General features: G+C 35.7%; 1 protein-coding gene across 1 annotated transcript in view; it reads right to left on the minus strand.

The window, feature by feature from the left end:
• The window catches only part of LOC135201228 (F-actin-monooxygenase Mical-like), a 323,794-nt gene that overhangs the window by 146,808 nt on the left and 149,840 nt on the right, over positions 1–27,146 (minus strand). Inside the window, 14 exon segments of the mRNA XM_064230105.1 lie at positions 515–672; positions 1,363–1,485; positions 2,383–2,520; positions 4,278–4,375; positions 6,744–6,920; positions 7,315–7,486; positions 7,813–8,070; positions 8,244–8,408; positions 8,601–8,794; positions 8,963–9,076; positions 9,423–9,630; positions 9,898–9,999; positions 10,598–10,792; positions 11,600–11,748. Coding sequence (XP_064086175.1) covers positions 515–672; positions 1,363–1,485; positions 2,383–2,520; positions 4,278–4,375; positions 6,744–6,920; positions 7,315–7,486; positions 7,813–8,070; positions 8,244–8,408; positions 8,601–8,794; positions 8,963–9,076; positions 9,423–9,630; positions 9,898–9,999; positions 10,598–10,789 — 2,099 coding nt within the window. The 5' untranslated portion in view covers positions 10,790–10,792; positions 11,600–11,748.

A 27,146-nucleotide genomic window follows, 5' to 3' on the forward strand; every position in this document is an offset into this window, starting at 1 on the left:
GAATAAATTCATTCAGAAAGGTGAAGAAAAAGAGCAGACGATTCATTAATACCAAACATGCCCACTTAATTGTACCAGAAGGACAATCTCACTATACTGTAAACAAGAGAGAGAGAGAGAGAGAGACGAGAGAGACGAGAAGAAGATGGGAGGGGAGAGAGTGGGAGAGATGAGAGAGAGACGGCAGAAGGAGAGAGAGAGAGAGAGACTATTTCAATAATTTTTCTTTGAAAATATAAAGAAACCTGTCTTCTATAAAAATTTTTCAACACAACAACCCGTACTGTATAACCATTTCATCATCATCAAAAACCATTTTATCAAAACCATCACATTCGGTAATGCAAAATGTGCCAACTTCCTTAGGTTCAAGGCTATATACGCTACTACTGTACAGTACATCTACAATATTTTTCAGTCTCAATGTTTGGTGAGACTAATGGAATAATGAACTACAAACACCACGCCACTTTTCAATAACATACAATATGTAAAATAAATACTAAATACTGACCTCTTGGGGGCCACTCTTTCATTCTGTCTCTTTTTGGAAGTCAAAGTGCCCTGAGGTGTATTGGCCGTTTTGTTGGTGAGGTTCTTCAATATATTGAAGTGAGGTGTCGAGCTCGGAGCTGATGGAGTAATCTTATCAACCTCCATTTCTCCATCATCCTGGAAAAGGGCATTTTCTAATTGCAACAGAAGTTCTATGTCAGGGAAAATAAACTTAAAATACAAAAAGATCCCTGTCTTGAATATTCCAAATGTAACTTAAATGATAGACATCTGTCCTAAGTGTTTACACTCAACTAGCATAAAAATACACATAATGGAATTCTTTTCTACATTGAATACACAATAGTAAATTATGCATGTGACAAATAAATGAAAACATTGTTGTAAACATATAATATATGATAAAGAAGTAAATAATAAAAGATAATGGGAAGTAAAATTGGAGAAAAACAGAAATACAATGAATAGATCTTTTTACATCAATCTTACTAATACACAAGAGAAGGGAGTAGTGTTTGTGTAAAGGTGTCTCACTCAGTTCTCCTCTTGTATTCCTGCCCTGCATCTTTTTGATGTTACATTTCAAGGCTTAGATATCTTAGTTATTGTTTTTTCACTTTTTAATACTTTCTGTCATTACACACTTTCACTTTTTCCTATACAAAGTACAGTAGTATGTAACATTAATTTAACTTACATGACAAATATTATAAAAACACAACAGAAACTGACAACTTAATTCAATTATAGATAATTTCCATTAAAAACCCTTTGCTACATAACAGAATTAATTGTAAAATAAAAACAAAAAAGAAATACTATGCAAAAATAATTGAATTTACTTACCATCTTGGGATATTTATAGTGGGGGATTTCTCCACGGAAGACATCAAAGATCTGAGATACATATGAGATCATGCTCAGCTTATCAGGAACATCACATTCTGCCATTTCTGCTCCAGTCATGACCTGCAGAAATAAATAAATTTTCAGGATATTCTAAACATCTTATTAAAATAAACTATAGTTTACCTTCAGATCATACTACATTACTCTAGATCATATTTCAAATATGGTAATCACAGTTTATGCTGTCATCATTAAAAATACTGTACCTGAAGAGGGACAATACTATAGAAAAAAAAGACAAAGAATATTGCCTAAACTCAAACTCATAAGGAGGACCAACTCTATAGAACTTGCTAGAATTAAGGAAAATACATGGTATGAAAAATTCACTAGACCAACAGTACAACAAATGTGGTGGTTCATCAGGACAACTGTTTCATAGTAGGTGTATGAGGGGGCAACTTTCTTTTCTGCTCAAATGAATTAGTGATCAACTTAGTACTGTATATACAGAAAATGAAGTGGTGCTATCTTGCTCAAAATAAGATGGAAATATGACCTAAACAGTAAGTCTTACTAATGGGTACTACTATTATTTATTATCATTATTAATATTACCATTATTATTATTATTATCATTAATATTATTTAATAGTATGTGGTTTTACCAGACTAATTAATTAATATTTTTATTACAGAAGAGATAAGGGCAGGGTTGTATATATGATCAATCCGTGTATATTATCTTTACTACTGAGAAGAGAGAGAAAAGGTAATACCAAATTTCCTTTCTTTTCCAGATAACAGAAGACTTGCAAGAAAAGAGGACCAAGTCAAGATTACTGAAATCCACTATAGTATGTGCTGTATTACAGCATCCCACACAAATACTCTCAACACCTAATGAAGATACAGGAAACTCAACATTAGGAGTAAACACCATGGAATGTTGTGAGGCAAAAAAGCAAGATTTTACAGACAGAAAAAAATGCTTTTGGGAGGACAAAAAATGCTTACAGGAGGAACTCCAAATTCTCTCTCTAGGATGTCGTACGCCAACTGGTTGTTTTCAGCAATATTTTCAGCTCTCAAAGACCCAAAGTCTATCAAGTCAGGACGGTAGTGGTGTATAATAGCACAAAGTACCCTACCATCCTGAAAAATACATATAAAAACATTTAGGAATATGTATAACCATTTAAAAATAAAGTTCTGGAGTAATAATCATCCTATAATTGCTGCATAGAGCAGGGTACTAGAAAATTTTCAACAAAACATACTATGATATAGGAATTAGTAGGAAAGAATTATGAAACTAGAAAATGTTATTCTTTTCACCAATCAATTCAGAAAAATTATTGGAAGATGTAATTTCACCCTTTATCAACCTGGACATTTCATTCATATCCATAAAATAAATTAAAAATAAATGTAGCCTGACTAATGAGATAAAACATTTCAACTCTCATAGATCTGGTCAGAAGGGTTTGTTCTTATAAAAAGAATAGTGTTACAGTAACCCATCAACCTATAAGCCTTTATTGCTTGTCACCTTCATTATCATGATGCCCTTTGCTTGATGAACCTTTTAGAGTTCAGTTTGAGCTAGCAATTTTATGACAGTACTCTTAGCAGTGGGAAGACTTGCATGTTCAAGTGTATGCTATACTATAAGGTCTTTGCTACTTAACAGCTGGAATTTCCACTTCAGAATCTAGACTGCTGTGGGACAACTGTTAAAATTAGATTTTGTCTACTAATCTACAGCCTCTCAAAACTTCACAATATAAAAATATTGAAGATTCTGACAAAATTCACTGCCATTGGAAATTTAAGCATCAAAAAGGATGTTTTATTGGTAATACTGCATTGCCTTCTGCACACAAGATAGGATCTGGGTCATAGGAGATGGCCATTAAGTAATTGCCTTTCAAAGTTGTGTGCCAATTCTTCTGACAGGATTAATACCACTTTTTATTTCATCTCTGTACTGATAATTCCTAAAACCTTATTTTGGATCTAACCTGACTCACTTTGTTTCCTCAAAACACAACTGCCATTTACTCAAAATAGACTTCAGTGATGTCAAAATCATTTAAAATAACTTCTAGAATTGATCTATTGTTGCAGAATTGGTTGCTATATTTGCATCTTTTTTCCTTCAATGATCATAAAATTCAGGGAACTAGCAAAAGCTGCTTGTAATTTATATGAGTGTTTTGAGAATATTTGATCTGCTGGACATCAATCTTTTTGGGGGTAATTCTTTGATTCTATGGCATGACTGAATCACTGAATATTACAAACTTTTGAGGAACATGTTTTTTTATATTTTCAATAAATAAGACAATAAACAAATCAGTTCAGAAAATAGTGGCACAATAGGTAATGTGAAATTACTTTTCCTAAAAGGTATATTGCAGCTACTGTAATCCAACACATGTGGGCGATTTACAACCATCTGTATCTTGCAGTGTTGACATTCTGTTTAAAATACATTACATAAATAATAATTCCTTGAAGGCTGCAAATTTTTTACCTTTGCTTTATTAATAAAAAAAAACAAAAACAAAATTATACTATACCCCACAGTCTTATAAACAGTTCTCAAGTATAGAATACTTTTCCAATTACTTTACTAAAGTACAATTGAGTGTATGGACATGAGGTGACTGTCACCCACAAACCAATGTTCTCAAAATGAGCTCAACAATCATTACAACCTTTAACCCAAATTTACCTAAAGAAGTATACCACTATTCATAAGATTACACAGTTGAATTGACTATAAGAGAGACTGACTACATATCAATCAAAATTTGTAATATAAAATATTTTTATGATTAATTACATACCAGTATTGAATTTTATTATCTAATCCTATGTGTAATATGTGTTGAAAATTAACAAACCTTGAATGATGTTGTCATGTTCTCTATGCGGATGCTGTCGTACAAAGCAACTTGTTTCTTGCACCATACCAGTAATGTGTCGGGGTGGATAAACGAGTCTGTTGGGAAAACAAGTTATCGTGAAATAATAGTATGCAGTACTATTGCACTAACAGTTATCCTTTCACTGTGGTGAACATCATATACATACAAAAGGGAGAAATCTATATGAAACACGGCAGCATACAACTGAATAAAAAGCTGGACTCCATCACCTAATAGATAATTTTTCGCATGTGTTCTACCTTTCATTATGGGAAATTTGAAGATTCTGGACATGTACATAGACTGCTATATTAAACTCGATTATGGTAATAAAACTATACTACTACACTTTTGGGTGTAACTTTCCTAAATGAATCAATATTCATAACTTCAATAATTCCCTGTATAAAATAATAGTGAGTAACATAATCAATGGATTTTAAACTTAGAGCACTAATTTCCTTATAATCTTGAGTATGTTACTTCCACATTCTTGTTTTCTACAAACAAGAAAAAAGGAGATGAAGAGACACATTCACATTAGTCAGGAATGATACCAAATCCTCAGTGTTCTATGTTGACATTCCTGCTATGTCCTTGAACACTTTGCATCACAAAAATTGACTCCACTTTGCATAAGTTCAAGCGTTGATTTAATTCCCTTCATCTCTCATCTTTAATCTCATAAGTAACACCTCAACTTAAGGGACCTCAACTTGGCAAACTTCTGTTTTTAAAAGTTATTTTATGATTACTTTTTGCTTTGCTATCATTATAGATACATATTATCAGATAAATCTCTTAAACTGAATATTAAGTGTAAAATACAGGAACTAGTATGTGAAATTGCTGTTGGCTGTTATATATCTAGAACATACTTAATGGACTTTATTACCATAAATTGTCTATTACGTGTTATTATCTATGTGATAATATTTCATTTTCTCTTAAGAAATTAGTATTACACATGCACCAGCTATGTGATATATGCATTATGCTCACACTAGTATGGGTACTGATAGCTACTATCAACTTTAACCTTCTGGGAGGGTAGAGATAAAGCAACATTCCTTGAGATGTTATGGCAAACACTGCAGAAAATGTACAGCTAATGTTGCTCAGTGGGACACCTAAGGGTAGTAAAACTTAAAAAAATTATCACTGCTGTTACCTTCAACAACATGACTACTCTCAACTGTGGTGCATGCATAAGAGAGCTCAAAGGCTGCTAAACTATATTGCTGTTTTTGGCATACTCTACATTTAAAAACATGAGGCATTTAAGCATATTATTATGGAAGTGGAAAAAAATAATGTTACTCATTCCATCAGCATTACTCACAATTTGCACAATGCTAATGACTGGAGAGGTAGTGCTTATTAAAATGAGCACCTTCATGCATTAACCTAATATTGACTTCTGATGCAGTGTGTGGCTGTCTGGAAAGCACTGTAGGTGCTACATAACCAAAATCACCTTGGTAAAACAGGTAATAAACTAAAAAGCAAAAGCTTTTATCCTTAAGAGGGCACATCCAAACAGAATGGGATACACAAAGCTGCTAATCAGTAATTGACAGGACAATCGTAAGTTTTCTTCTGTATCAAAATAAAACATATTACAGTATTTGGAAAACTATATACAAATGTAATAGTATAGAACAAACAGTTGCAAACAATTATCATGCATCTCAGTATAATAAAGGTATTTTGCTTCAAACATGAATGTTACTAAACAAAAAGTTAAGCTTCTGTGAGTGGTTATGCACATCATTGCAATAACTTACAGCTTGTGAGGGAGCAATGCTGTTTTAGGTCATAGCTATTATAAGTGTGTGCATGTACAATCAGGTTAAACTGATAATAATTTTATCATTCAAGGGCCAGGGTTCACAAAGTGCATAGGACATTCATAAGATTGTCTTCAGAAAAACTTTTAAAACATTTACCCTTAACTGATGAGGCCAATGGGAACCAAAACGGAAAGAGAAAGAGAGATGATAACCAGGATAGTACTTTATGATAAAATCAGCTATTATTATTTGATTTTACAGTACAAAATTATATTCTTGACAGTTCTTAAATTTTTCATAAGTCAAATATAGCTGTATCTAGGGGGAACATTAACACATCATCACCACTATGAAATATTGAAATGAAAATTTGCTTTGCAAAAAGGTAGGCCATCATGTTACATAAAGTAGAGTTAAGACTCTCCTCAATTAACCTTGAAACAGACAAAGTTCAAAATAGTACTCAGCTGAGTTAACCCTCCAACAGCTAGTCAAAATACCATCAAGATCAAAAGATTAGGGAGTGCTTACCACAACCTACCAAAGGATATTTAATTAACAATATATTTGATAAACAATATGAGAAACAATACTATTATATCTTCTCTCTACCTACAAACAAGTAATTCCAAATGGCAATAAAACTCACCTCGCCTTTTCCTCTTCTTTGGAAGATCGTCATTTGAGACCAGGTGAGGATTTGTAATTTCTTCTAAATGTGAAGGGTCATCTGTATCAAACAAACTTCGCACTTGAAATGGGAGAACTGCTCTTACATTGATAGTGGGGTAACGGGACACTGGCTCTAAAGTATAAGAAGCATGATCTGCAAGAGAAATAATTACCAATATAACAATGCATGTTTTAAAAGATACAAGTTAACAATTTTACTGTCACATATCCATGAAAAATTTTCTCAGACATATCATAACTACATCAAAATGTAACTGTGATTCTTTACATTCTTTGCAACTCTATGTGATTCTTTATATTCTTTGCATTCATCCTACTACTGTTTCAACTTTACTAGCCCAAAAACTACAAAAATCATAATAGCTGCAGCATCAGTAAAATTTTTGTCTAAAAGCACTCCCAAAGAAAAGCCATAGTAAAAATTTAAGTGGTAATGATAATTCAATGACTACCAATGGCTACTTTACAATGCTTGTAGTACTTCTTTTCAATTTAAGTGATGAATCATGTTTTCCTTCAATGCTTACCTTTACTTAGATTCTCTGGAGTTGTCTGAGCTAGAAGTCTGTAGATACTTTCTCTCTCTGCTAGCACCTCAAGGGGAGTTGCTTTGTCTGACGAAAAAGACCGAACCATCCACGCAGCATCAAAAGAACTAAGGAAACCTCTGGCACAGCCAGATCCCGTTGGCCAAAAGGGCTGTAGAAAATCAGATGTATGTTATGTCACCTGTTTTTCAAGGAACAGTATTCATAAATAGTATGCTGATATTTCTTTACCTATGACAATGTTATAATTTTGAGCCTTCTGAACAAAACATAAACATGGGAAAATGAATTGGTATGAGATCCCAAGGCCTTTTAAATAAAAACTTCAAGCACTAACAAATCATTTATGTTATAAACTCTTTTCAAATAAAAAGAACCAATGACCACCCTACAAAAACTTGCAAATAAAAAGTCTTTAAATAATTAAGAATAAGATTCTCCTGCATACTTCTAGTAAGAGAAATCTGTGTGCATTACCTCTAATAGACTATCTCCTACTAGACCAGCAAGTAGTTTGTGCCCTCTTCTCTCAATCATCCGACATGCATTCTCCGCAGCAAACATTGACGTGAAGTCAAACATGGCAACATCTGGTTTACCATAATGATTCACAGCAAAATCTAGGTGAGGAAGTTGGTAACTGGTTGAAAAGTCTGCAGCCTCTCGAGCATAATCAAGGAGAGCATTTCTGTCCACATTGCTGGGATGCAGTAGCTGCTGCGTATCTTGTAGATCCTGACCATTTAGAGGTAAATATAAAGTATTTGTCAACAATTTCATGCACTGCAATGTGTGTGTGCTCATTAAGTATATAACAAAGCATAACACAACTGGAACAAACAGGCAAATTATCTGTCATGTCATATTTAACAAAGGAAAGGCAACACAAAACGGCTGCATAAACTTACACGTATTATGACCCCCTTGTCTATGAGAGAGTGCTTCTTGGCTGTCATAACAAAATAATGAGTCTCATCTTTGTAGTATACGATATTTTCAAGATCAATGCCTGTAGCTGCGTACAGTTCTTTAAAGAACTTCTGGTTGAATATGAAGGCTACCCCACTGATTTCCTGATAAAAGAAAAAAATTATTTTAATAAGTTCATCTTGAGCATCTTATTTCTCTTCTAAATCTTTACATATGTATATGATAAAGGACCTTCTTGCCTAAATGAACATAAATCAAGATGAAAAACTTATCCACCAGACTCTTACAGGACATTTGCTAACCAGTCTTAGAAATCAGACCTTTAAAATACTAACCTGAACGCGAGCTTCAGCTTCTGATCTTCTATTGATAAAGTTGGCTGTGATGGCTATAGCAAGTTTACCCCTGAACTCTTTTCTTTTGAAGCCTGGTAATGTGTTCCTTTTACCATCAGCTCCAATCAAAACACTAAACTCATAATCATTTGCTGGATGATCTGTAGGGGTTAACCGAGCTCTCCAACCAATTTCTGAAACAGAAGCACAGTTTAAGTATTTAGAAAATTATTACAGCAAATTAAAATACAAAATAATCAGTGAGAAAAAAAGAATAGGCAAATTTGACGTACAAAATAAAAGGTAAGCTGAATTTTGAATATAAACAAAAACCACAGCGAGTTGAGTACTGTCCTACTTACTTTCAGTCTGGTCTTCTGGTGGTTCAACCAACTCCTCAAAGCTAACATTCTCAATCACCTCAACACCCAACAATAAGGCAACTTTCAACAAAATACACTGTAGTTGCCTTATACCTGAAAAGATTCAGTCACGTTTCATTACACTTTTGTAATGTCTACTGAATGACAACTATGATTCTGAGGAATGTTCAAATTGTTACTGCAACTTCCTTAAAACATAAAAATCTACAAGAGACCATTTGAGCAGAGCTGCATAAAGCTTACATTATTTTATCAAAAAGACATTACTACATACTCTTAAATCATATCAATGAGCAACGTAAATATTCTTCATGTCAACTGTAATATCAAGGGGCACTTAGTAGTAATTGAAATATAAAAGAATAGTAACAAAAAGGTCAACCGTATAACTGAAAACAAACACAGCTCTTACTATACATGAAAATAAATTAAGTCTTACTTATGTGATCTATAGCCCCTGCACAGAATTTGCCATAGAATTTCTTTGCTCCCAGTTGCTTGAGATCATTGATGACAAAAGGCCAAAGATGAAGGACATTATTTCTTGAGAAGCGATCCCTTTTCTCAACTACTACCACTTTAGCTCCTAACAGCTGAGCCTCAATGGCCGTGCGGAGACCACAAGGACCAGCCCCTATGATTAATATCTGCAAGTAGAAGAAAATCAAAATTGCTGATCACAGAACTGCTAAATATAAGATGGAAAGGTAAGCACAATATGATACAACATGAAGAACAAGAATAGGCACAATTCTACAATGAAGAATAAAAGTCACTGACAATTTTTTTTTTTTTATTTAGAAACATGGTTGTAATATATCAAAATTGTTTAAAATCTGACAAAGTTTCTTAAATGGAATTCTTGTGCAAAACAATGACCTTTCTTACAATAAATAAACAGGAAAAAAACTGACCTTGCTATTCGGACAGGACTTTCCATGATTATAACATTTATGACTAGCTCTCTTATCAAATTTACCCCAAAGCGCTTGTGCTTTCCAGGATCGAAGTTTTGACTGGAAAAAAAGGTAGTATTTTTATTCAAAGCACAAAATACAGGAATGGCAACAAGTTAAGTGTGATGACATGGAAATACTATAACTCGTGGGTACTTCTGTATTTAGCTAATCAGACATTGCTATGCCCTTTGGTGCATTAATACACAAAAGTAACCCAGTTACCACTAATAGTTCAATATGTTTACAGTAGTATGATACTCATTATGTACTGTAATGACAGTTTGTTTTTTATTTTAACTTTTCATCCCAAAACTTCACATATGCCAAACACCAAAAGTATATTAATAGTATGTATATTGATGATTTTTAAAGACCAAAAGATGTATCTTGCTGTGCAATAGTAAACAAAGTATGTATGTAAATGTAGTCCTAAATACACCAATTTTTAAAAAATACTACAAGGCCAATTCATAAAAAAACTATCCATGCATACTTGATTTTATTAGATTTGCTGCTTATCACATTTGCTCCAAGACCTTGACATTACGTAATTAAATTTAAATGTTTAGATACCTTAAAATACATCCTACCCATCTAAGGACATCAGTATAAACACTACAAAACATACCAACAAAAGCAAGAAAAGAAGACCCACCTTCAATTTAGGATAAAAGTGTTTAATATTTGTGGGTTTGAGCTTGAGCACATCACAGAGGTGTCGGTAATGATGGAGTACAGATTTGAAGGTGGAGGCTGCGCAAAGCTGCTCGAAGATGTCTGCAGCTGCAGCACTTTCAGGAGAAGGTGCTGTAGCTGGCTTGTTGTGATGGTGGGCCGAGTTGTACATGATCTGAAGTAAGGGAAGTAACGATCAAACATTAAAGAAATGATGTAGCTAGCTCCTAGCTCCCATAAATCTTAGCTAAGATCTCTCTCTCTCTCTCTCTCTCTCTCTCTCTCTCTTCATCTCATCTCTACTGTATCTCGTCGTTCTCGTCTCTCTCTCTCGTTCTCTCGTCTCTTTCTCTCTCTCTTCTCTCCTCATCTCTCTCGCTCCTCTCTCTCTTGGCCTCTTCAATTCAATATCAGGATTTATGGCTTCTATCCATCTTCCAACTTGATGTTTATTAGAGTACAATTTAGGTCTTATTTACTTTCCTTAATAAACTCTTGGCATAAAACCTCCCAAATTATAAATGATTAAAATACAAAGAAATAAAACTGATTAAAACACAAATTATAAGTAATCTGTTAACACAAATGGTATTACAGTAGTAAGTTGACTGAGGTCTGATTTTTAAGTTACACAATTCACAAAGGAAATATGAACGAAGGCAAAACATTCCATCAATTGAATACTTAGCTTAAGTAAATCATACAACAAGACGAACTTACAGGCATGAACAAACCAGATGCTGTTCTTGATACTGAAGGGTCAAAATTAAAAATGACACATTCAACCTTCGTAGCAATTAACTGCAATGTGCTTGAATCAAACATAACAATGTATTTGGATCCTAAAGTCAGTGCATATGCAAAAGAATTTAAGTAATAACTCAGAACAAGCTGGATACAAACAAGTGAGTGACAGTTCAAAAATCAGTGTGTGTGTGTGTGTGTGTGTGCTAAATGACTTATTCTGTATCTATCTCCATACCTGTGAGGGGTGGATAAGAGGGTTTTTATGAAGTGGGAGGGGGGGGTAGATAGGTGGATGGGCGTGTGAAGAGCAGCAGAGCCTCGGGTGGTGTGTTGATCAACCCCGGTCCCACTTACACCTTACAACCACCATCCTGCACACTCAGTCTGCAAAAAAAAGAGGGAAGGGGAAACACTTAATAACACTGCTCTGGTCTCTTTCAATTAAGCTTGGTTTTGATAACTTCTTTCTTCAAAATAAAGAGTAAACATTCAAACACTCTATCTCCACTATGGTTATCACATGAATTATGACCTGAGAACAAGTTTACATAAATGTTTGTATACCGATAGACTCATATCTATCTGAATTACTGCCAATGTATGTGTATATATAAATATACACAAAAACACACAAACACACAAAACACACACACACATTAATTAATTCAACACACATGTGTAACAGCAATGAATTTCTGACACACATTGGGATGGAACCTAGTTCTTTCTACTGAAAGACTAAGGGTGCTGCCAACTGATCCACAAAGAGAGCGCACACACACACACACACACACACACACACACACATATATATATATATATATATATATATATATATATATATATATATATATATATAACACACATACTGCAAAACCTTGAGATCGAACTTCAAAGAAATTTGAAGAAATCACGATGTCCGTTAGCAGGAAACAACCCATGATACCATAATCACGACAAGGTCACCTTGCCGACCTGACCACAAAAAGGATAAAGGTTTGTTACCTCTCGTACATACATATACTACCTGTCGTTTTCAGATGTATTTATTAAGAGTTGGAATAGACCCATTCTCACCATCGTAGTCACGTTTTTAGCAATTTTTTTTGCTTTTTTGAAATAAAAAAGAAATAATTTTTGGGCATTTTTGTATATCTATTATTATATTATTGTATATTATATATAATATATATATATATATATATATATATATATGTATATATGTAGTATATATGTATATATATATATATATATATATATATATATATATATATATATATATAGATTATATATAACTATATATATATATATATATATATACAGTAGTCCCCATATTTGCAGGGGATGAGTTAAAAACCCCTCTAAAAATACATGTACCTGAATTTCATGGTAATAAGTTGTATATGCCTCCTTGGTTTATCAAATGTATTGTTTTCTGGATGAATCATCTGTTGAACACGTGCGTGATCCTCCAAGGTGTGGCTGCCTAAAAATTTGCTTATCCTGCCCTCAAGGCGTTTCCTCGTTTCTGTAGAGTGAAATCGAACTTATTGCTAATCTTGTAATGTCAGTTTGGATATTAAGCCTACTTTGAATATGTTTTTTTTTTTCCTCTGTACCATCTTTTGTGCCTGAGTCCAAGGGTTGTGGTAGACCGAAAGTGCTTGGCTATCTCGCTTTTCCTTTTTCCTTCGTGGCAAAAAACTTTATATATTTATAATATATTAGATAATTAATATTATATATATATCTATATATAATTAATATATATATATATTTATATAGGTATATATGACAGAGAGAGAGAGAGAGAGCGAGAGAGAGAGAGAGAGAGAGAGAGAGAGAGAGAGAGAGAGAGAGAGAGAGAGAGAAACAGTTTTAAGCGCTCAGTGTTGATACATTTAGGCATCTGTTAAAAAGCATAAAAACAAAACTGAGTACAGGCATAAATTGATGTCAAACCAGTTTTCTTGCTACCTGAATTGATCTGTTGATGAGATTCACATGAATAACAGATTTGAATCAATTTGTTAACAAGAATCCCACGTATTCCAGTTGGAGTAAATTCTTGACAAGTCCAATATTACAGTTGGAATGGATAATATATTGACAACATTTCACTTACAGTATGAGCCGACTTGCTGCCATGATTCCGACAAGTTAGCTTTAATCAATTTGTTGACAAGAATCACAACAAGGTGTGATCAGACCTCCAGCTTACTTGGAGTGCATGCTAAAATCAATGGTCAAAAAGTGTTTTCACTAACGAAAACTAAAATGAATACACTATATTTCATCAGGAATAATTGTTCTGTACTGTTTAACACACACTATTTTTAACATTTTCATTCTAATAAAGAAATCATAAATATCCAATCCTTAAATCCTGTATATAAATTTAATTCAATGAGAAACGCCTTTTTCAGACCTTTTCAGACATTTTCCATAGACCTTTCCTACAACTCACCAAAACAAGAAGAAGAGGAACAACAAAATAGTTTGTAGGCTTACTCCCCAAGTAAGCGATGTAACAAGAAGAAGAGGAACAACAAAATAGTTTGTAGGCTTACTCCCCAAGTAAGCGATGTAACATTTTTTTTTTATAAGAACAAGCTAAAGTTCTTCATGTGAAACCACAGACACGTGAAACCGATTCCATCAGCAAACATTGAAAGGACAGGAAGAAATCTCAACAACCGCAGTAAAACTGTCGGAAAGAAGAAAGTTGATATTTGTATAATCTTTTGTTCTATACAAATTATACATAAGTGCATAAATGTTTACTCAAATTTCTGTTGACTATATTTTCCCGAAAGTAATGTATACATGTAACTTAAGTTTAAAGGCTAACAGTGTGTGTGTGTGAGAGAGAGAGAGAGAGAAGAGAGAGAGAGAGAGAAGAGAGAGAGAGAGAGAGAGAGAGAGGCGCAAACCTCAAGCGGCCCATAAAAAAAAAAAAAAAAAAACTGCACTTTGTTAAAACTGAATGTTAATCTTGAATAAGCATTTTTTTTAACATCTTCAACGCTGGTATGTGAACATAATACTATTACAAGAACTGGAAATACACCTTTAAAAGAGAGAGAGAGAGAGAGAGAGAGAGAGAGAGAGAGAGAGAGAGAGAGAGAGAGAGAGAGAGAGAGAGAGAGAGATCAAACTGCTAAATTAAATTTTTACTTTTAGCATTTGACAGGAAGCTTCCAGGAAATTGACTTTGGGAGCAAAATTATGAGGAGGGAACCTCCCGGAAGAGATTTCCAACAAGGTGTGATCCGACCTCCAGCTTACTCGAGGCGCTTAATAAAATCTATGGTGAAATAGAGCCTTGTTTCGCCAACGAAAATTAAAATAAATGCGCAATATTCTATTTAACTTGTGCATGATTTCTTTTTTTACATTTTCATACTAAAACATAATCATAATCATCCTGTATCTTTACCTCAACGCGAAACACCTTTTTTTTAGACATTTTTAGGTTTTTCCATAGGGCTTTCCTAACCCCCACAATCCACCTACAACAGAAGCAGCAAGAGCAACCACAAAGTAGTTTGTAGGATTACTTCCCTAGTAGGAGAAAATAACTTAGTCCCTAATTTCGTAAAAGTGTCTTAGAATACCATATGCTCTTGCCTAACGAGAGAAAAACCTGCTAGTGTATACTATAGGAACATGTAGTCATTTATAAAAGACATTTAAAAAATGTAATCTATCAATACGCCTTGCACTGCAACCTCAAGCCCCTTGTCATCAAGAAACTAACCGCCAACCGCGTAAAATTTACCCTATGTTTCCAGCAGTGTTGAGTCAACTATACGCGAAACACACCTAAGCGTGTCTACATGCGAAACAGATACGATATTTACTTTGGGCCTTTAAGAATATATTCTTGAGGTGACAGTACTTATATAGTATCAATATCCGCATTATAATCTTCAACTGAAAATAAGCACCGTCTCTCAAAAGGGCCACATTCGGATATTCCACTCTGCACAAATAACAAAACTCGACGGCAGTAAAGGGTTAAATGCAGGCAAATTTGACCCAACATTTTAACACCGAAGAGGGAGACGGAGAAGGGCCATCTAAAGACCAGAGACCAGACAAACTTACCGCCACCCCCCCCCCCCCCCACATTTCCTTTGTTGTCTCCATCGATACACACCTGTGGATGTGAACCGAATAATATCATTGAAGAGTTTTCACTGAAGTGAAAAATCCGCGCTTGACTAGCAATAACAACAGAATAGCCACACAGATAACGCGAAAGAACCACCGCTTTCCATCCATGTGGTCCGAGGTTATTAAAGTTATGTAGCACATGACCCAACCTTGGCTGGCGCTAAAGGGGCATCCATTGCCGAGTCTTTATCTTTTCTTTATTTTCTGTTCACTTTGCAAGATACCAAGTGGGTATGGAAGGACCAATCGTGGGGTAGGTTAGAGTAGGTCAAGGTATGCCACAAAAGTTCCACGAGTTTTAAATATTTATATATTCCGAAACCCTCACCTGACACCCGAGCGAAAGCATGAGTGACTTGTGTGCTTGACATCTCGGACGTTGGGAATGTTTCCCATTTAAAGACTTCTCTCATCCACGTATCAGAGAAGCATCATTCAAAAAACAAACCCGAAATTCAACTTGCTTGCCCTACACGCGAGACAGAAAGGAAGGAAGGATCGTTTGCAACACACCAGCCGCTCTTGAAAGTCAAAGGCGACGTCGAGCCAGGCTCGGGATTACTGAATGGCCCTCTTTTCCAATCCCTCGACAAAAAGAAGAAGAAATAATGCTCTTCCGTGACCTCTCCTGGCGGTCACATGGCAAGAAGTGTCAGCGTCGCTACTCAGCGCAAGTGAAAGTCCCCCCCCCCCCCCACCCCTCGTCCTTCTTCTGAGACCCACCAATCAAACAGGGACGCAAACATGTTCATTTTCATCGTTTATTTTTTTTCTAATGAATTTGAGCGTGATTAAAAATTCTATAAACAATTTAAAGGTGACTGACAATCTGCAAAATTTCTAAAAAGAAACCGTTGATACTGAATTCTCCTTCTAAGTATCAGTGCGAGTTAGCGTATATATACATACTCCTATAACGATTTGGTCACAAAAATTTTAATTACTTTCCACATTGTAATTATCTTGAAGTATGTACACACACACAAATATTTATACTGGAACGTGTATACTCACCATAGCAATACCCAAATCAAGCCCAAAAGGAAATCCCTGTGTATACGTACTCACCATAGCAATACTCAAACGAAGCCCAAAAGGAAATCCCCAACTTTGTATCAGAGTAAATGAAATGACAGTTTATGTCAGAAGAATGCACTTCTTCGCCAATGCTATTTCTTATTTATCACAACGATGAAAATCAACCGGTCCCGGGTCTGAGGTGTTTCTCTCTCTCTCTCACTCTCTAGGGCACTGACTGCGCGTGTCCGAAGACGCGAATGACAGTAAGCACATACTAAGCGACTGATTAAATAGTAGATACCGCACAATCATGCCCTATTCACTAATCAGGCTCTTCCTTATAAGGCCGTAAGCCTGATTCCTTGGCAAATCATTCAGAAATGTCAAGCGACTCATTATCTTTAAATAAGAATCTATAGCTTATCGTAAAAAAAAAAGTTACTTCAAGGCGTCATTCTTTCCCTGGTGCCCTAAATTTTGGGGTTCCCTTAATTATACTGTATGAATTGCCTTGTGTAATGAATTTGAAATCTGTCCATTCGAATACCCTCCTTGGTCGTGTAAGGGAAACTGAAGGTTGTGTTTTGTTAGTTCACGTTGAGAGAGAGAGAGAGAGAGAGAGAGAGAGAGAGAGAGAGAGAGAGAGAGAGAGAGAGAGAGAGAGAGATAATTTTACTTCCAATACCCATACTATTGATGAATATAGAGTACGTTCATGCATGCCTAAGAAACCAGGGAAGCGCATTGAACAAGTGTAATAATAATAATAAATAAATAATAATTAAATAATAATAAAATAAAAATAAAATAATAATTAAATAAAATAATAATAAATAATAATAATAAATAATAAAATAAATAAATAATAAATAATAATAACAATAAATAACAAATCTAATAAATAAGAATAAATAATAATAATATACTAAATAATAATACTAAATAATAATAAAAAATAATAATAATAATAATAATAATAATAATAAATAATAACAAAAATAATAAATAATAAGAATAAAAATAATAAATAATAATAAATTAAATAAACAATAAAAAATAATTAAACAATAATAACAATAAATAAATAAATAAATAAATAAAAAATTAATAAGTTGAAATAATAAATAATTAATAATAATAAATAATAAATAATAAATGGATAATAAATACAATAAAAAATAATAAAACAATAAAAATAATAATAAATAATAAATAATAATAAATAAATAAATAATATTAAATAAATAATAAATAAATATATAATAAATAAATATAAATAACAATAAATAAAATAAATAAATGAATAATAATAATAATAATAATAATAATAATAATAATAATAATAATAATGTCTTTAGAATATACTTTCCTAACGACAAAACCTTGTCGCTTGGATGAGTCATCACCATACAAGTCATCGTAAAAACCAATACCCGGACACGACTTGATGACAGGGACTCGATTCTTCAATCTGAAGCTCTTATCGCCCAATAGCGCAACCAAGAATGAAAGAATTCAGTAGCGCTTATCAATAGATAACGCTATCTAGAAGTCGAGTGTCCACAAACTACTTTCTTGAACATTTAAGGCGTCAATGCCTTATGTGGACTCGCAGAACAAAGGCCTGGTGAAGTTGCGTCACTTCTTAATTTATCGTAAAAAAAATCAAGTACCACAATAGTAGGGAATGTAGTGACATTGTGCAACTGAGAAATTCTAGACGAATTCTACCGTAAGAGAAAAATTTAATTGCTGACGATGTAAATACATGTAAAGTTTAAAATGACTTTATTCGGAACTGAAACGAAGTCTATTCATTCAAAATATTCCGAAAAATAACAAAATAAAGGTGAATAGAAATCTATATTATCATTATTTCCAATTCCACAACACAAAACAACCACTAAAATAAGAAAATAATCATGGAAATACTTCAATACTCTGTCACTTACTACTACTACTACTACTACTACTACTGCCACCAGTTGTCATACCAGAGCACGTGATTCTACTGCGCTACAGTACCTCCTCTCCTTTCATATTCTCTTTCTTCATTCTTACTTTCCATCTTTGCTTCGAGGTTTTCCTCCTGTTACACCTATCAACCCTTTTACTGTCAGTTTCCGTTTCAGCGCTGAATGGCCTCACAGGTCCCAGTGCTTGGCCTTCAACCTAAATTACATATTCAACTCAACTACAACTTATCACCTCCACTGGTGGTTTTTCTTAAAGGAAACACAAAAGAGAGAGAGAGAAATCTGAGTAAAACAGATTTTCTTCTCTAAATAATATAAGTCTAAGATTCAGTACATGGATAAGAAAAATTGGTTATTTCCAATAAGTGACTTTTTCACGTTAAATGACGTCATTATCATCACAGATAAAAGACTTCGAATGTGGATAAAAGACCAAAAATAACCATAATCCACCAGGAAAAATAATTGTCCGCGCACCACTGAAGAAACGCATGCAATTCATTCATAAAAGAATATGCCCACCATTGAGTGTATGCATGCCATCAAATTATACACGAATTTTTAATTCCTTTTTCGAAACATAAAATAGCGAAAAAGACTAACAATGTACCACAGGATGAACACATGAAATAAAATAATACGAGAGGTTTCTCTCTCTCTCTCTCTCTCTCTCCAACATCTCTCTCTCGTCTCCGTGCTCTCTCTCTCTCTCTCTCTGGGGTGTAATAAGGAAAGTGTAAATAACGGGAAACAGGAGGGGGAAGTGGGGAGGGGACTTGGGGAGGAGGGTAGAGGGAAACAAAAAAAAAAAACAAAAAAAAAAAAAAAAAAAAAAATTTTTGAATGAACGGAAAAGGTGCTGGAGATGAAAGGGAAGGAGACCTTGAGGGCTTCGAAGAAAGGGTGGGAGAACACAATGAAACCATTGCAAAAGGTCTCATCACACTGTGACCAATACTCACTCAGAAAGCAGTCCTAATTGACCACTCTCAACTCAAACCACATTAATTACAAATTGTGACGTCACTGACGAGAAAATATAATTTGATTAAGTTAGTGTAAACGGACGCGGTGAGGATTCTACAAGGCGGGTCTACACGTGCATTGGTATAGTGGTTAGTGTCGTGAGAAATCAATGGCTGTCTGTGGGGTCTTTAGCGGTTGGAGGTTCAAACCAACATTCTTTGGAAGCTTGAATTTCAGGTCAATGGCCCCTTTGGTGTGTTTGTGTAAAGTGAGTAAGTTTCATCTAATGAAAGAATAATACTGATTTTCTCCAGAACTCCGCGACAGTGAGAAGGAAAAAATCCCTTGGAGAACTCGGTACTCTCACAACTGATATTGTTGTGGTTCGGAAGGTTGTCAAATAACAGCGGAGTTTGGAAACATTTAAAAACGTTCATGTCTATTTTCGGACCATGATCTATTCACAAATTAATAAATAAATCTGTATATATATATATGATATATTATATATATATATATATATATATATATATATATAATTATATATATATATATATATATTTTTTATATATATAGATATTATATATTATATATATATATTTATATATATATATATATATATATTAACCTCAGAATGGATATTTGTCTATATTTGAGAGAGAAGAGAGAGAGAGAGAGAGAGAGAGAGAGAGAGAGAGAGAGAGAGAGAGAGAGAGAGAGAGAGCTAGTTTGTAACATAGACACCGAAACCAACGCAAGACTGAAGCGTGCGTCTTATCTGTACGGATGCTTAAAAAAAAAAATATGACGTATAAGCAGAAGAAATGTCTCTGCAAACCAGACACCAAAATAAGATCAAGAACAATACTTTCAAAAAGTCAGCTTCAGAATTCAATAGTAGAGACTCCCTCGTTTCCTTAGTGGTAGGAGATCGATGCTCAAAAAGGACCTAAGGAGTCTGAAGAGAGTATAGTTACATAAGGAGGTCTGGATCAGTCTTACTGAGTGCGCGTAGTACCCACAACCAATCAAAAATATCTATGTCTACACACACACACACATTCATATATATATATATATATATATATATATATATATATATATATATATATAAATGTTTATACATACCCCGAATTTCTTATCAAACTAAAAAAAATTCCCCTTCGGTTAACATATACTGATTCCGACGTAGAACAAATTGAATATTAAAAGACATTTGTAGCTTTATGCGTAATAAATGAATCACGGGGATGTGATGACATACACATATACACGCACACACCACCTACTATATATATATATATATATATATATATATATATATATATATATATATATATATATATACACAATATATAGATAGATAGATAGATAGATAGATAGTATATTGAAATTGAAAAATTCACTGACGTTTTAAAAAAATTCCTCACTGTCAGTGATAAGAAAAATCTGTTACGGAGGGCAGAGAGAGAGAGAGAGAGAGAGAGAGAGAGAGAGAGAGAGAGAGAGAGAGAGAGAGAGAGAGAGAGAGAGAGAGAGAGATTTTTCATGCATATTAAAAAGATCCTGGAGACCATTTCACTTCAGTGTATCTGTGGTTACGGGTGGAAAATTCAAATATGAATATGTTAGGGTCTGAAAAGGAAAATATGAGAGGGCAGTTTTCGTTCGCTGTTTCCATTTACCTGAACGAAATCCTTCCAAAGCAACGAATTTCCAAGATTGATTTTTTTTTTGGAGGGAGGACAATCTTACCAAACCCAACCCATAAATAGGATACTATAAAAATACAACGATCAGAAAATAACTCTAATGCGATGTCAAATTCACTAAGAGCAACAAACTCCAAAGTCTGATTTCTTCTTGCATTCAATTTTACCTGAACTATAAATACTTATTATTAATTCAGTAGACGAAGACTATGCACATGGATTTCGCCTACCGATTCAGTAGTCTCGAGTTCGGTACCCCGCTCTGCCAACGTGGAATCAAATGAATTTGTTTCTAGTGATTAGAAATTAATTTCTCGATGTAATGTGGTTCGGATCCCACAATAAGCTGTAGGTCCCGTTGCTAGGTAACCAATTGGTTCCTAGCCACGTAAAACGATCTAATCCTTCGGGCCAGCCCTAGGACAGCTTATCTATTTCACGTGGAACAAGCACACCAAAGGGGCAAGTGATCATGATACATAGCCAGTGATTTTCAGGAGCGCAAACCCTCAACAGCTGAGTGGCATACCACGACACTAACTACTATATCAGCGGGCCACCAAAATACAACTGTCAAATTACAAAAAATAATTCTAATACAATATACATCCCGAAATTGGACCTAGTTTAACGGACCGTTTTTTTTTTTTCATCATTCTCGGCAGATACAACTGATGATGATGCGATTTGATCTCCTAAAAGTCTATTCCTAAACATATCCAGGATGTTCGCTTATGCATTTGTTGCAGCATCAATTTTCCATTAGAAATGGTTCTTATCTCCACCCCCCCACCCCCATTCCCAGACAAAACCGCAGAAGCTGCCCACTTTTTGAGATGAACCCAATGCTGCCAAGAAAACGAGTAAGATATGGTCTTACACGCTTCCAAATGCATACTCATGAGAGAGAGAGAGAGAGAGAGAGAGAGAGAGAGAGAGAGAGAGAGAGAGCACAGCGAGGTCTCGGGTAAGCCCCGGAGGCGAGCAGTGCCAGCAGCCCAGGGCTGTAGACGGGTTCGCAGTTGAGCCAGTAGCCATTTAGTGTTTTCGGGGGGGGGAGGCGGCGGGAGTCTGGAGAGGGGGATGGGACGGAGGCTGAGGGGGGGAGTAGGGCCTCTTTTTTGGGAGGAGAAGGAGGGAGATGAGTTGGAGAAAGTAATGGATATAAGTGGAAATAACGATTGTGACCTTAGGGACGGACGGAACAAATGACAACTGGACCGCCGTGAACTAAACTGTGCGAGATGGACGAGTTGAGTCGAGTTGAACATAGAATTTAGGCCAAAGGCCAAGCACTGGGACCTATGAGGTCATTCAGCGCTGAAATGGAAATTGACAGTAAAAGGTTTGAAAGATGTAACAGGAGGAAAACCTCAAATCAGTTGTACTCTGAATCAAGCGTTGGGAGAGGGTGGAAAGTACGATGAAGAAAGAGAATATGAAAGGAGGTACAGTAAGAGGAACGAAAGTGGTTGCAGCTAGGGGTCCAAGGCAATCTGCAAGAACCTTAGATACAATGGGCGGTGGGATGTAACAAATTTAAATTAGAAAATAAAATGACACAGAAGATGCTTTGGGGGTGGGGGGGGGGGGGGGGGGGGGGGAAAAAGGAAAAAAAGGGGGAGAGAGGAGAGAGAGATGAGAGGAGAGAGAGAGAGAGAGAGAGAGAGAGAGAGAGAGAGAATCCTTTTCCACGTGCGAGTTGTCGGGCAGGAGCCCTATAGGTCGCTATGACAACAATCGTGGTCCGAATTGCTAGGTAGTGATAGCAACAACTCTTGGCGGAGCACTGTCGCACTGGTTCTAAAGCGAACAGCTTGAATGCGTTTTCCCACTCGTTGGCTAGTCTGCACTTCTATAGAAGCTTCATAATTATGCAACACACATATCATATATGTGTGTGTGTGTGTGTATGTGTGTGTATTATATATATACATATATATATATATATATATGTGTGTGTATATATATATATATATATATATATATATATATATGTATATATATATATATATATATACACACACACACACACACACACACACGAGTCTTTTTTCAATATCAAGCCACAGATGTTATTAATATCGAATTCAATATACCTTCGGAATGAATTATACCCGAAGGGAATTGTATGGCAGATGTATACTCACCAATTACAATTCCCCTGTCGTGTTTCGTATGTATGTATGTATGCATGTATGTAAGTATACAATACTATATACACATTACATATAAAAATCATATTAAATTATGCATACATTAATCAAACAAGTTTTTCTACTAACACTGAAGTTGCAAAATAATGAATAAAAAGTAAACACACTATACTAATTTAAACACACAAATATACATACATACATACTACTATATATATATATATATATATATATATATATATAATATATATATATATATATATATAATATATATATATATATATATATCAAGGACTCTTACAACTAATGAAACTTTACTTCGGTTTTGGTAAATAAAAAAATAAAAAACGTTCAAGAGCCACATATGTATGTGATGAACTCTCGAGACACTAATCAATCCTTAAAGAAGTAGGTCACATCCAATCAAACACACAATGACCCATTTACCATTCACAATCAAAAGAGGAGGAGGAGGAGGAGGAGGAGGAGGAGGAGGAGGAGGAGGAGGAGGAGGAAAATCACAAGTTTACTGCTTTTCAAAAAGCAGCGAGTTTTCTCATCAAATTTACGGTTGCAAATGTTGATAACATAAATACCATCTAACAAGCCCCCCCCCCCCCCCCCTCTCCCTTCCCTATACAAGGCCCGTTTTCCCACCACAAAATCCAGACAAGGAATTGGAGGCCAAGATCAACCACATCCTGCAGAGAGGATTCGGGGATTTCAATGTATGGATGGAACGAACAATCTCTCCAATAATCTCTACTTTTCGGACTTCGTAAGTCTCCGTACACCTGCTTTTTTGTGAGTAATAAGCTAAAAGCACTTATATATATATAGTCAGGCAAACTGTATTTTTTTTTCTTTGGAATGCACCCATACCGTCCGTTCTCGTCTAGTTTAGAATTCGAACGCTGGTCATTCAGTTTGAGAGCTGAAAGAGATATCACTTGCCTTCTGAGAGACCAGCGAGAGAGAGAGAGAGAGAGAGAGAGAGAGAGAGAGAGAGAGAGAGAGAGAGAGAGAGAGAGAGAGAGAGAGAGAGAGAGAATCTTGTTAAAATTCTGATATACTGACAAAGGAGATTAACTACTACTTTCTCAAAATTGGTAGAATATCGAATAAGCCCAATAGCACCTACCTAGCTTTCGAACGGTCGCCAAAGTATGCCCATGAAATTCTCAACCACAGGTGGTGGCCTGTGTTGTTGGCACTTAAATCAGTGCCAGACGCACGATCATGACTAACTTTAACCTTAAATCAAAACAAAACCTACTGAGGCTACTGCAGTTTGGTATGTCTGATGATTGGAGGGTGGATGATCAACATACCAATTTGCAGCCCTCTAGCCTCAGTAGTTTCTAAGCCCTGAGGGCGGACCGGACGGATAAAAATCCACCTCTAAGTTTCCTTTTACAGAAAGCTCAAAAGAGAAAAGCCTCTGCCTAGAAATATTCATATGCCTAGCTTCGGAGGGAGCATACGTTCCTTGAGGGGCAAGGAAGTTCAAGTCTCCCACCAGCACATATCGGGTCAACGATATCTTTGGGTTACACAAATAGAATGGTGCCACCCCACTCCGTCATCGAAGCCGTTTTTTGGCACTAAATCCAACGCCGGCACCTTAAACCCCTACAATGGGTAAATCCCGTGAGTTGGGGGGGGGGGGCGTGTTGCTAAGGCTTTTCTTGCAACTAATGCTTGGATGCAATAGTGCCTAGGTAGCCCTTTTCGGGTCCTTAGCTGTTAGTTCTCTGTAAAAATTCGAAATTTATGAATAGGTAAGGCGGGGCAGGAAAGGGGGAAGGGGGGGAGGGGAAAGGGGGGAGGGGGGAGGGGGGGTTTAACTGTGAAAACCTTATACTTCCATCTGTTAACATTAACTCCTCCGTTTGCAAGAACACAGGCTAAAGAGACAAATTATTATCAGCCAGTTCAACTTGCATAACATTTACGACCATAGTAAAATTTAAATCGTTCAGATAATTCTCTCTCTCTCTCTCTCTCTCTCTCTCTCTCTCTCTCTCTCTCTCTCTCTCTCTCTCTCTGCCATGACGGGTAACCCCGAATTTCAAACCTCAAATCATAAAGTCATAACCAGGCAGTTAGTTCTTCACGAAGTCTTCCTTCCTTCCGAGGGGCTCACCATCCTCGCCGATGTAGCTGTTGCCGGAAACCGAAAACGAGCGGCTCCTTCCTTCCTTCCTTCCCAACGCAGTTGGCCACTCACCCACATGACAACTCGTGAAGGGGCACATGAATCAGGGTAATGTGGAGGGAGTGTTGAAGTGCCACCTTCATTATGGCACTCTCCCAAAGCGAACACGGGAAGCACTCAATTACCGAGAGAGAGCATTCATTGTCCTCACGTTTATAAACCTGTCGACTTTCTTTTTTTTCTTTTAATGAATGATGGAACAAAGTTAAGTATATCTTAGTTTAACCAGACAACTGAGTTGATTAACTTTTTTTTTTAATGAATGATTGGAAAAAGTTAAGTATATCTTAGTTTAACCAGACCACTGAGTTGATTAACTTTTTTTTTTAATGAATGATTTGAAAAAGTTAGGTATATCTTAGTTTAACCAGACCATTGAGCTGATTCACAGCTCTCCTAGGGCTGGCCCGAAGGAATATTAGATACTTTTACGTGGCTAAGAACCAGTCGGTTACCCAGCAACGGAACCTACAGCTTACTGTGGGATCCGAACCACATTATATCGAGAAATTAATTTCTAATCTCCAGAAACATATTCCTCCGATTCTGCGTTGGCAGGCCGGGGAATCGAACTCGGAACTACCGAATCAGTAGGCAGGCACATAACCCACTCGTCCAACGAGGAGTTTATGAATGAATGAGAGTAGTGATTTCTCTCAGGATGTTCAGAACCTACAGCTTATTGTGGGATCCGAACCACATTATACCGAGAAATTAATTTCTAATCACCAGAAACAAATTCCTCCGATTCTGCGTTGGCAGGGCGGGGAATCGAACTCGGAACTACCGAATCGGTAGGCAAACATATAACGCACTCGTCCAACGAGGAGTTTATGAATGATTGAGAGTAGTGACTTCTCTCAGGGTGTTCACTTCGAACTCGGCTTCTCCTGGAGGGCGATGCATTAATGGACTCCGCCTCTGATAGCTGGTCTTCACGTAAAGTGGTTAGTGTCGTAGTGTGCCATTCAGATGTCGCTGGTTTGCGTCTCTCCCAGGTCGATGAAAAATCACTGGCTCTGTATGTCGATCAGTTACTGCTACAGCGTGGGGTCTGCGGTGGGAGGTTGAAACCAATATTCTTTGGAAGTTTGAATTTCAAGTCAATGGCCACTGTGTGGTTGTACCATGTGAATACGTTTCATTTACTGAAATAAAATAATAATGAGTTGACATAAAAGCTTCCTTTTAAAAAGGCAAGTTAAAGGGCGTAAGAAACACAAGTGAACGCAAGGAGTTCTACTTTCTTTATCTTAGGGCAGCTTGCTTTGAAAACTGCTTATCTTTCCATAAACATAACTTTTGCATTTTCATAAACAATGAACAGGCGTCAATTTTTTTTATTTAAACATCGTTCAATCTACAGGTAGCTACCTACTACTTTAAAATGAAATTGCAGAGTAAGAACGAAGGTTTCAGTGTTTGAGACTCAAGGAATAATAATAATAATAATAATACTAATAATAAGAAAAGTGATGGACTTCTAAGGAGGCAGGATGCAACACGGAACCCACACTATAAATACCACAACAGTCGAATTAAAGGACTGTGATAG

The sequence above is a fragment of the Macrobrachium nipponense genome, chromosome 28, assembly GCF_015104395.2.
Source record: "Macrobrachium nipponense isolate FS-2020 chromosome 28, ASM1510439v2, whole genome shotgun sequence".
NCBI lineage: Eukaryota > Metazoa > Arthropoda > Malacostraca > Decapoda > Palaemonidae > Macrobrachium > Macrobrachium nipponense.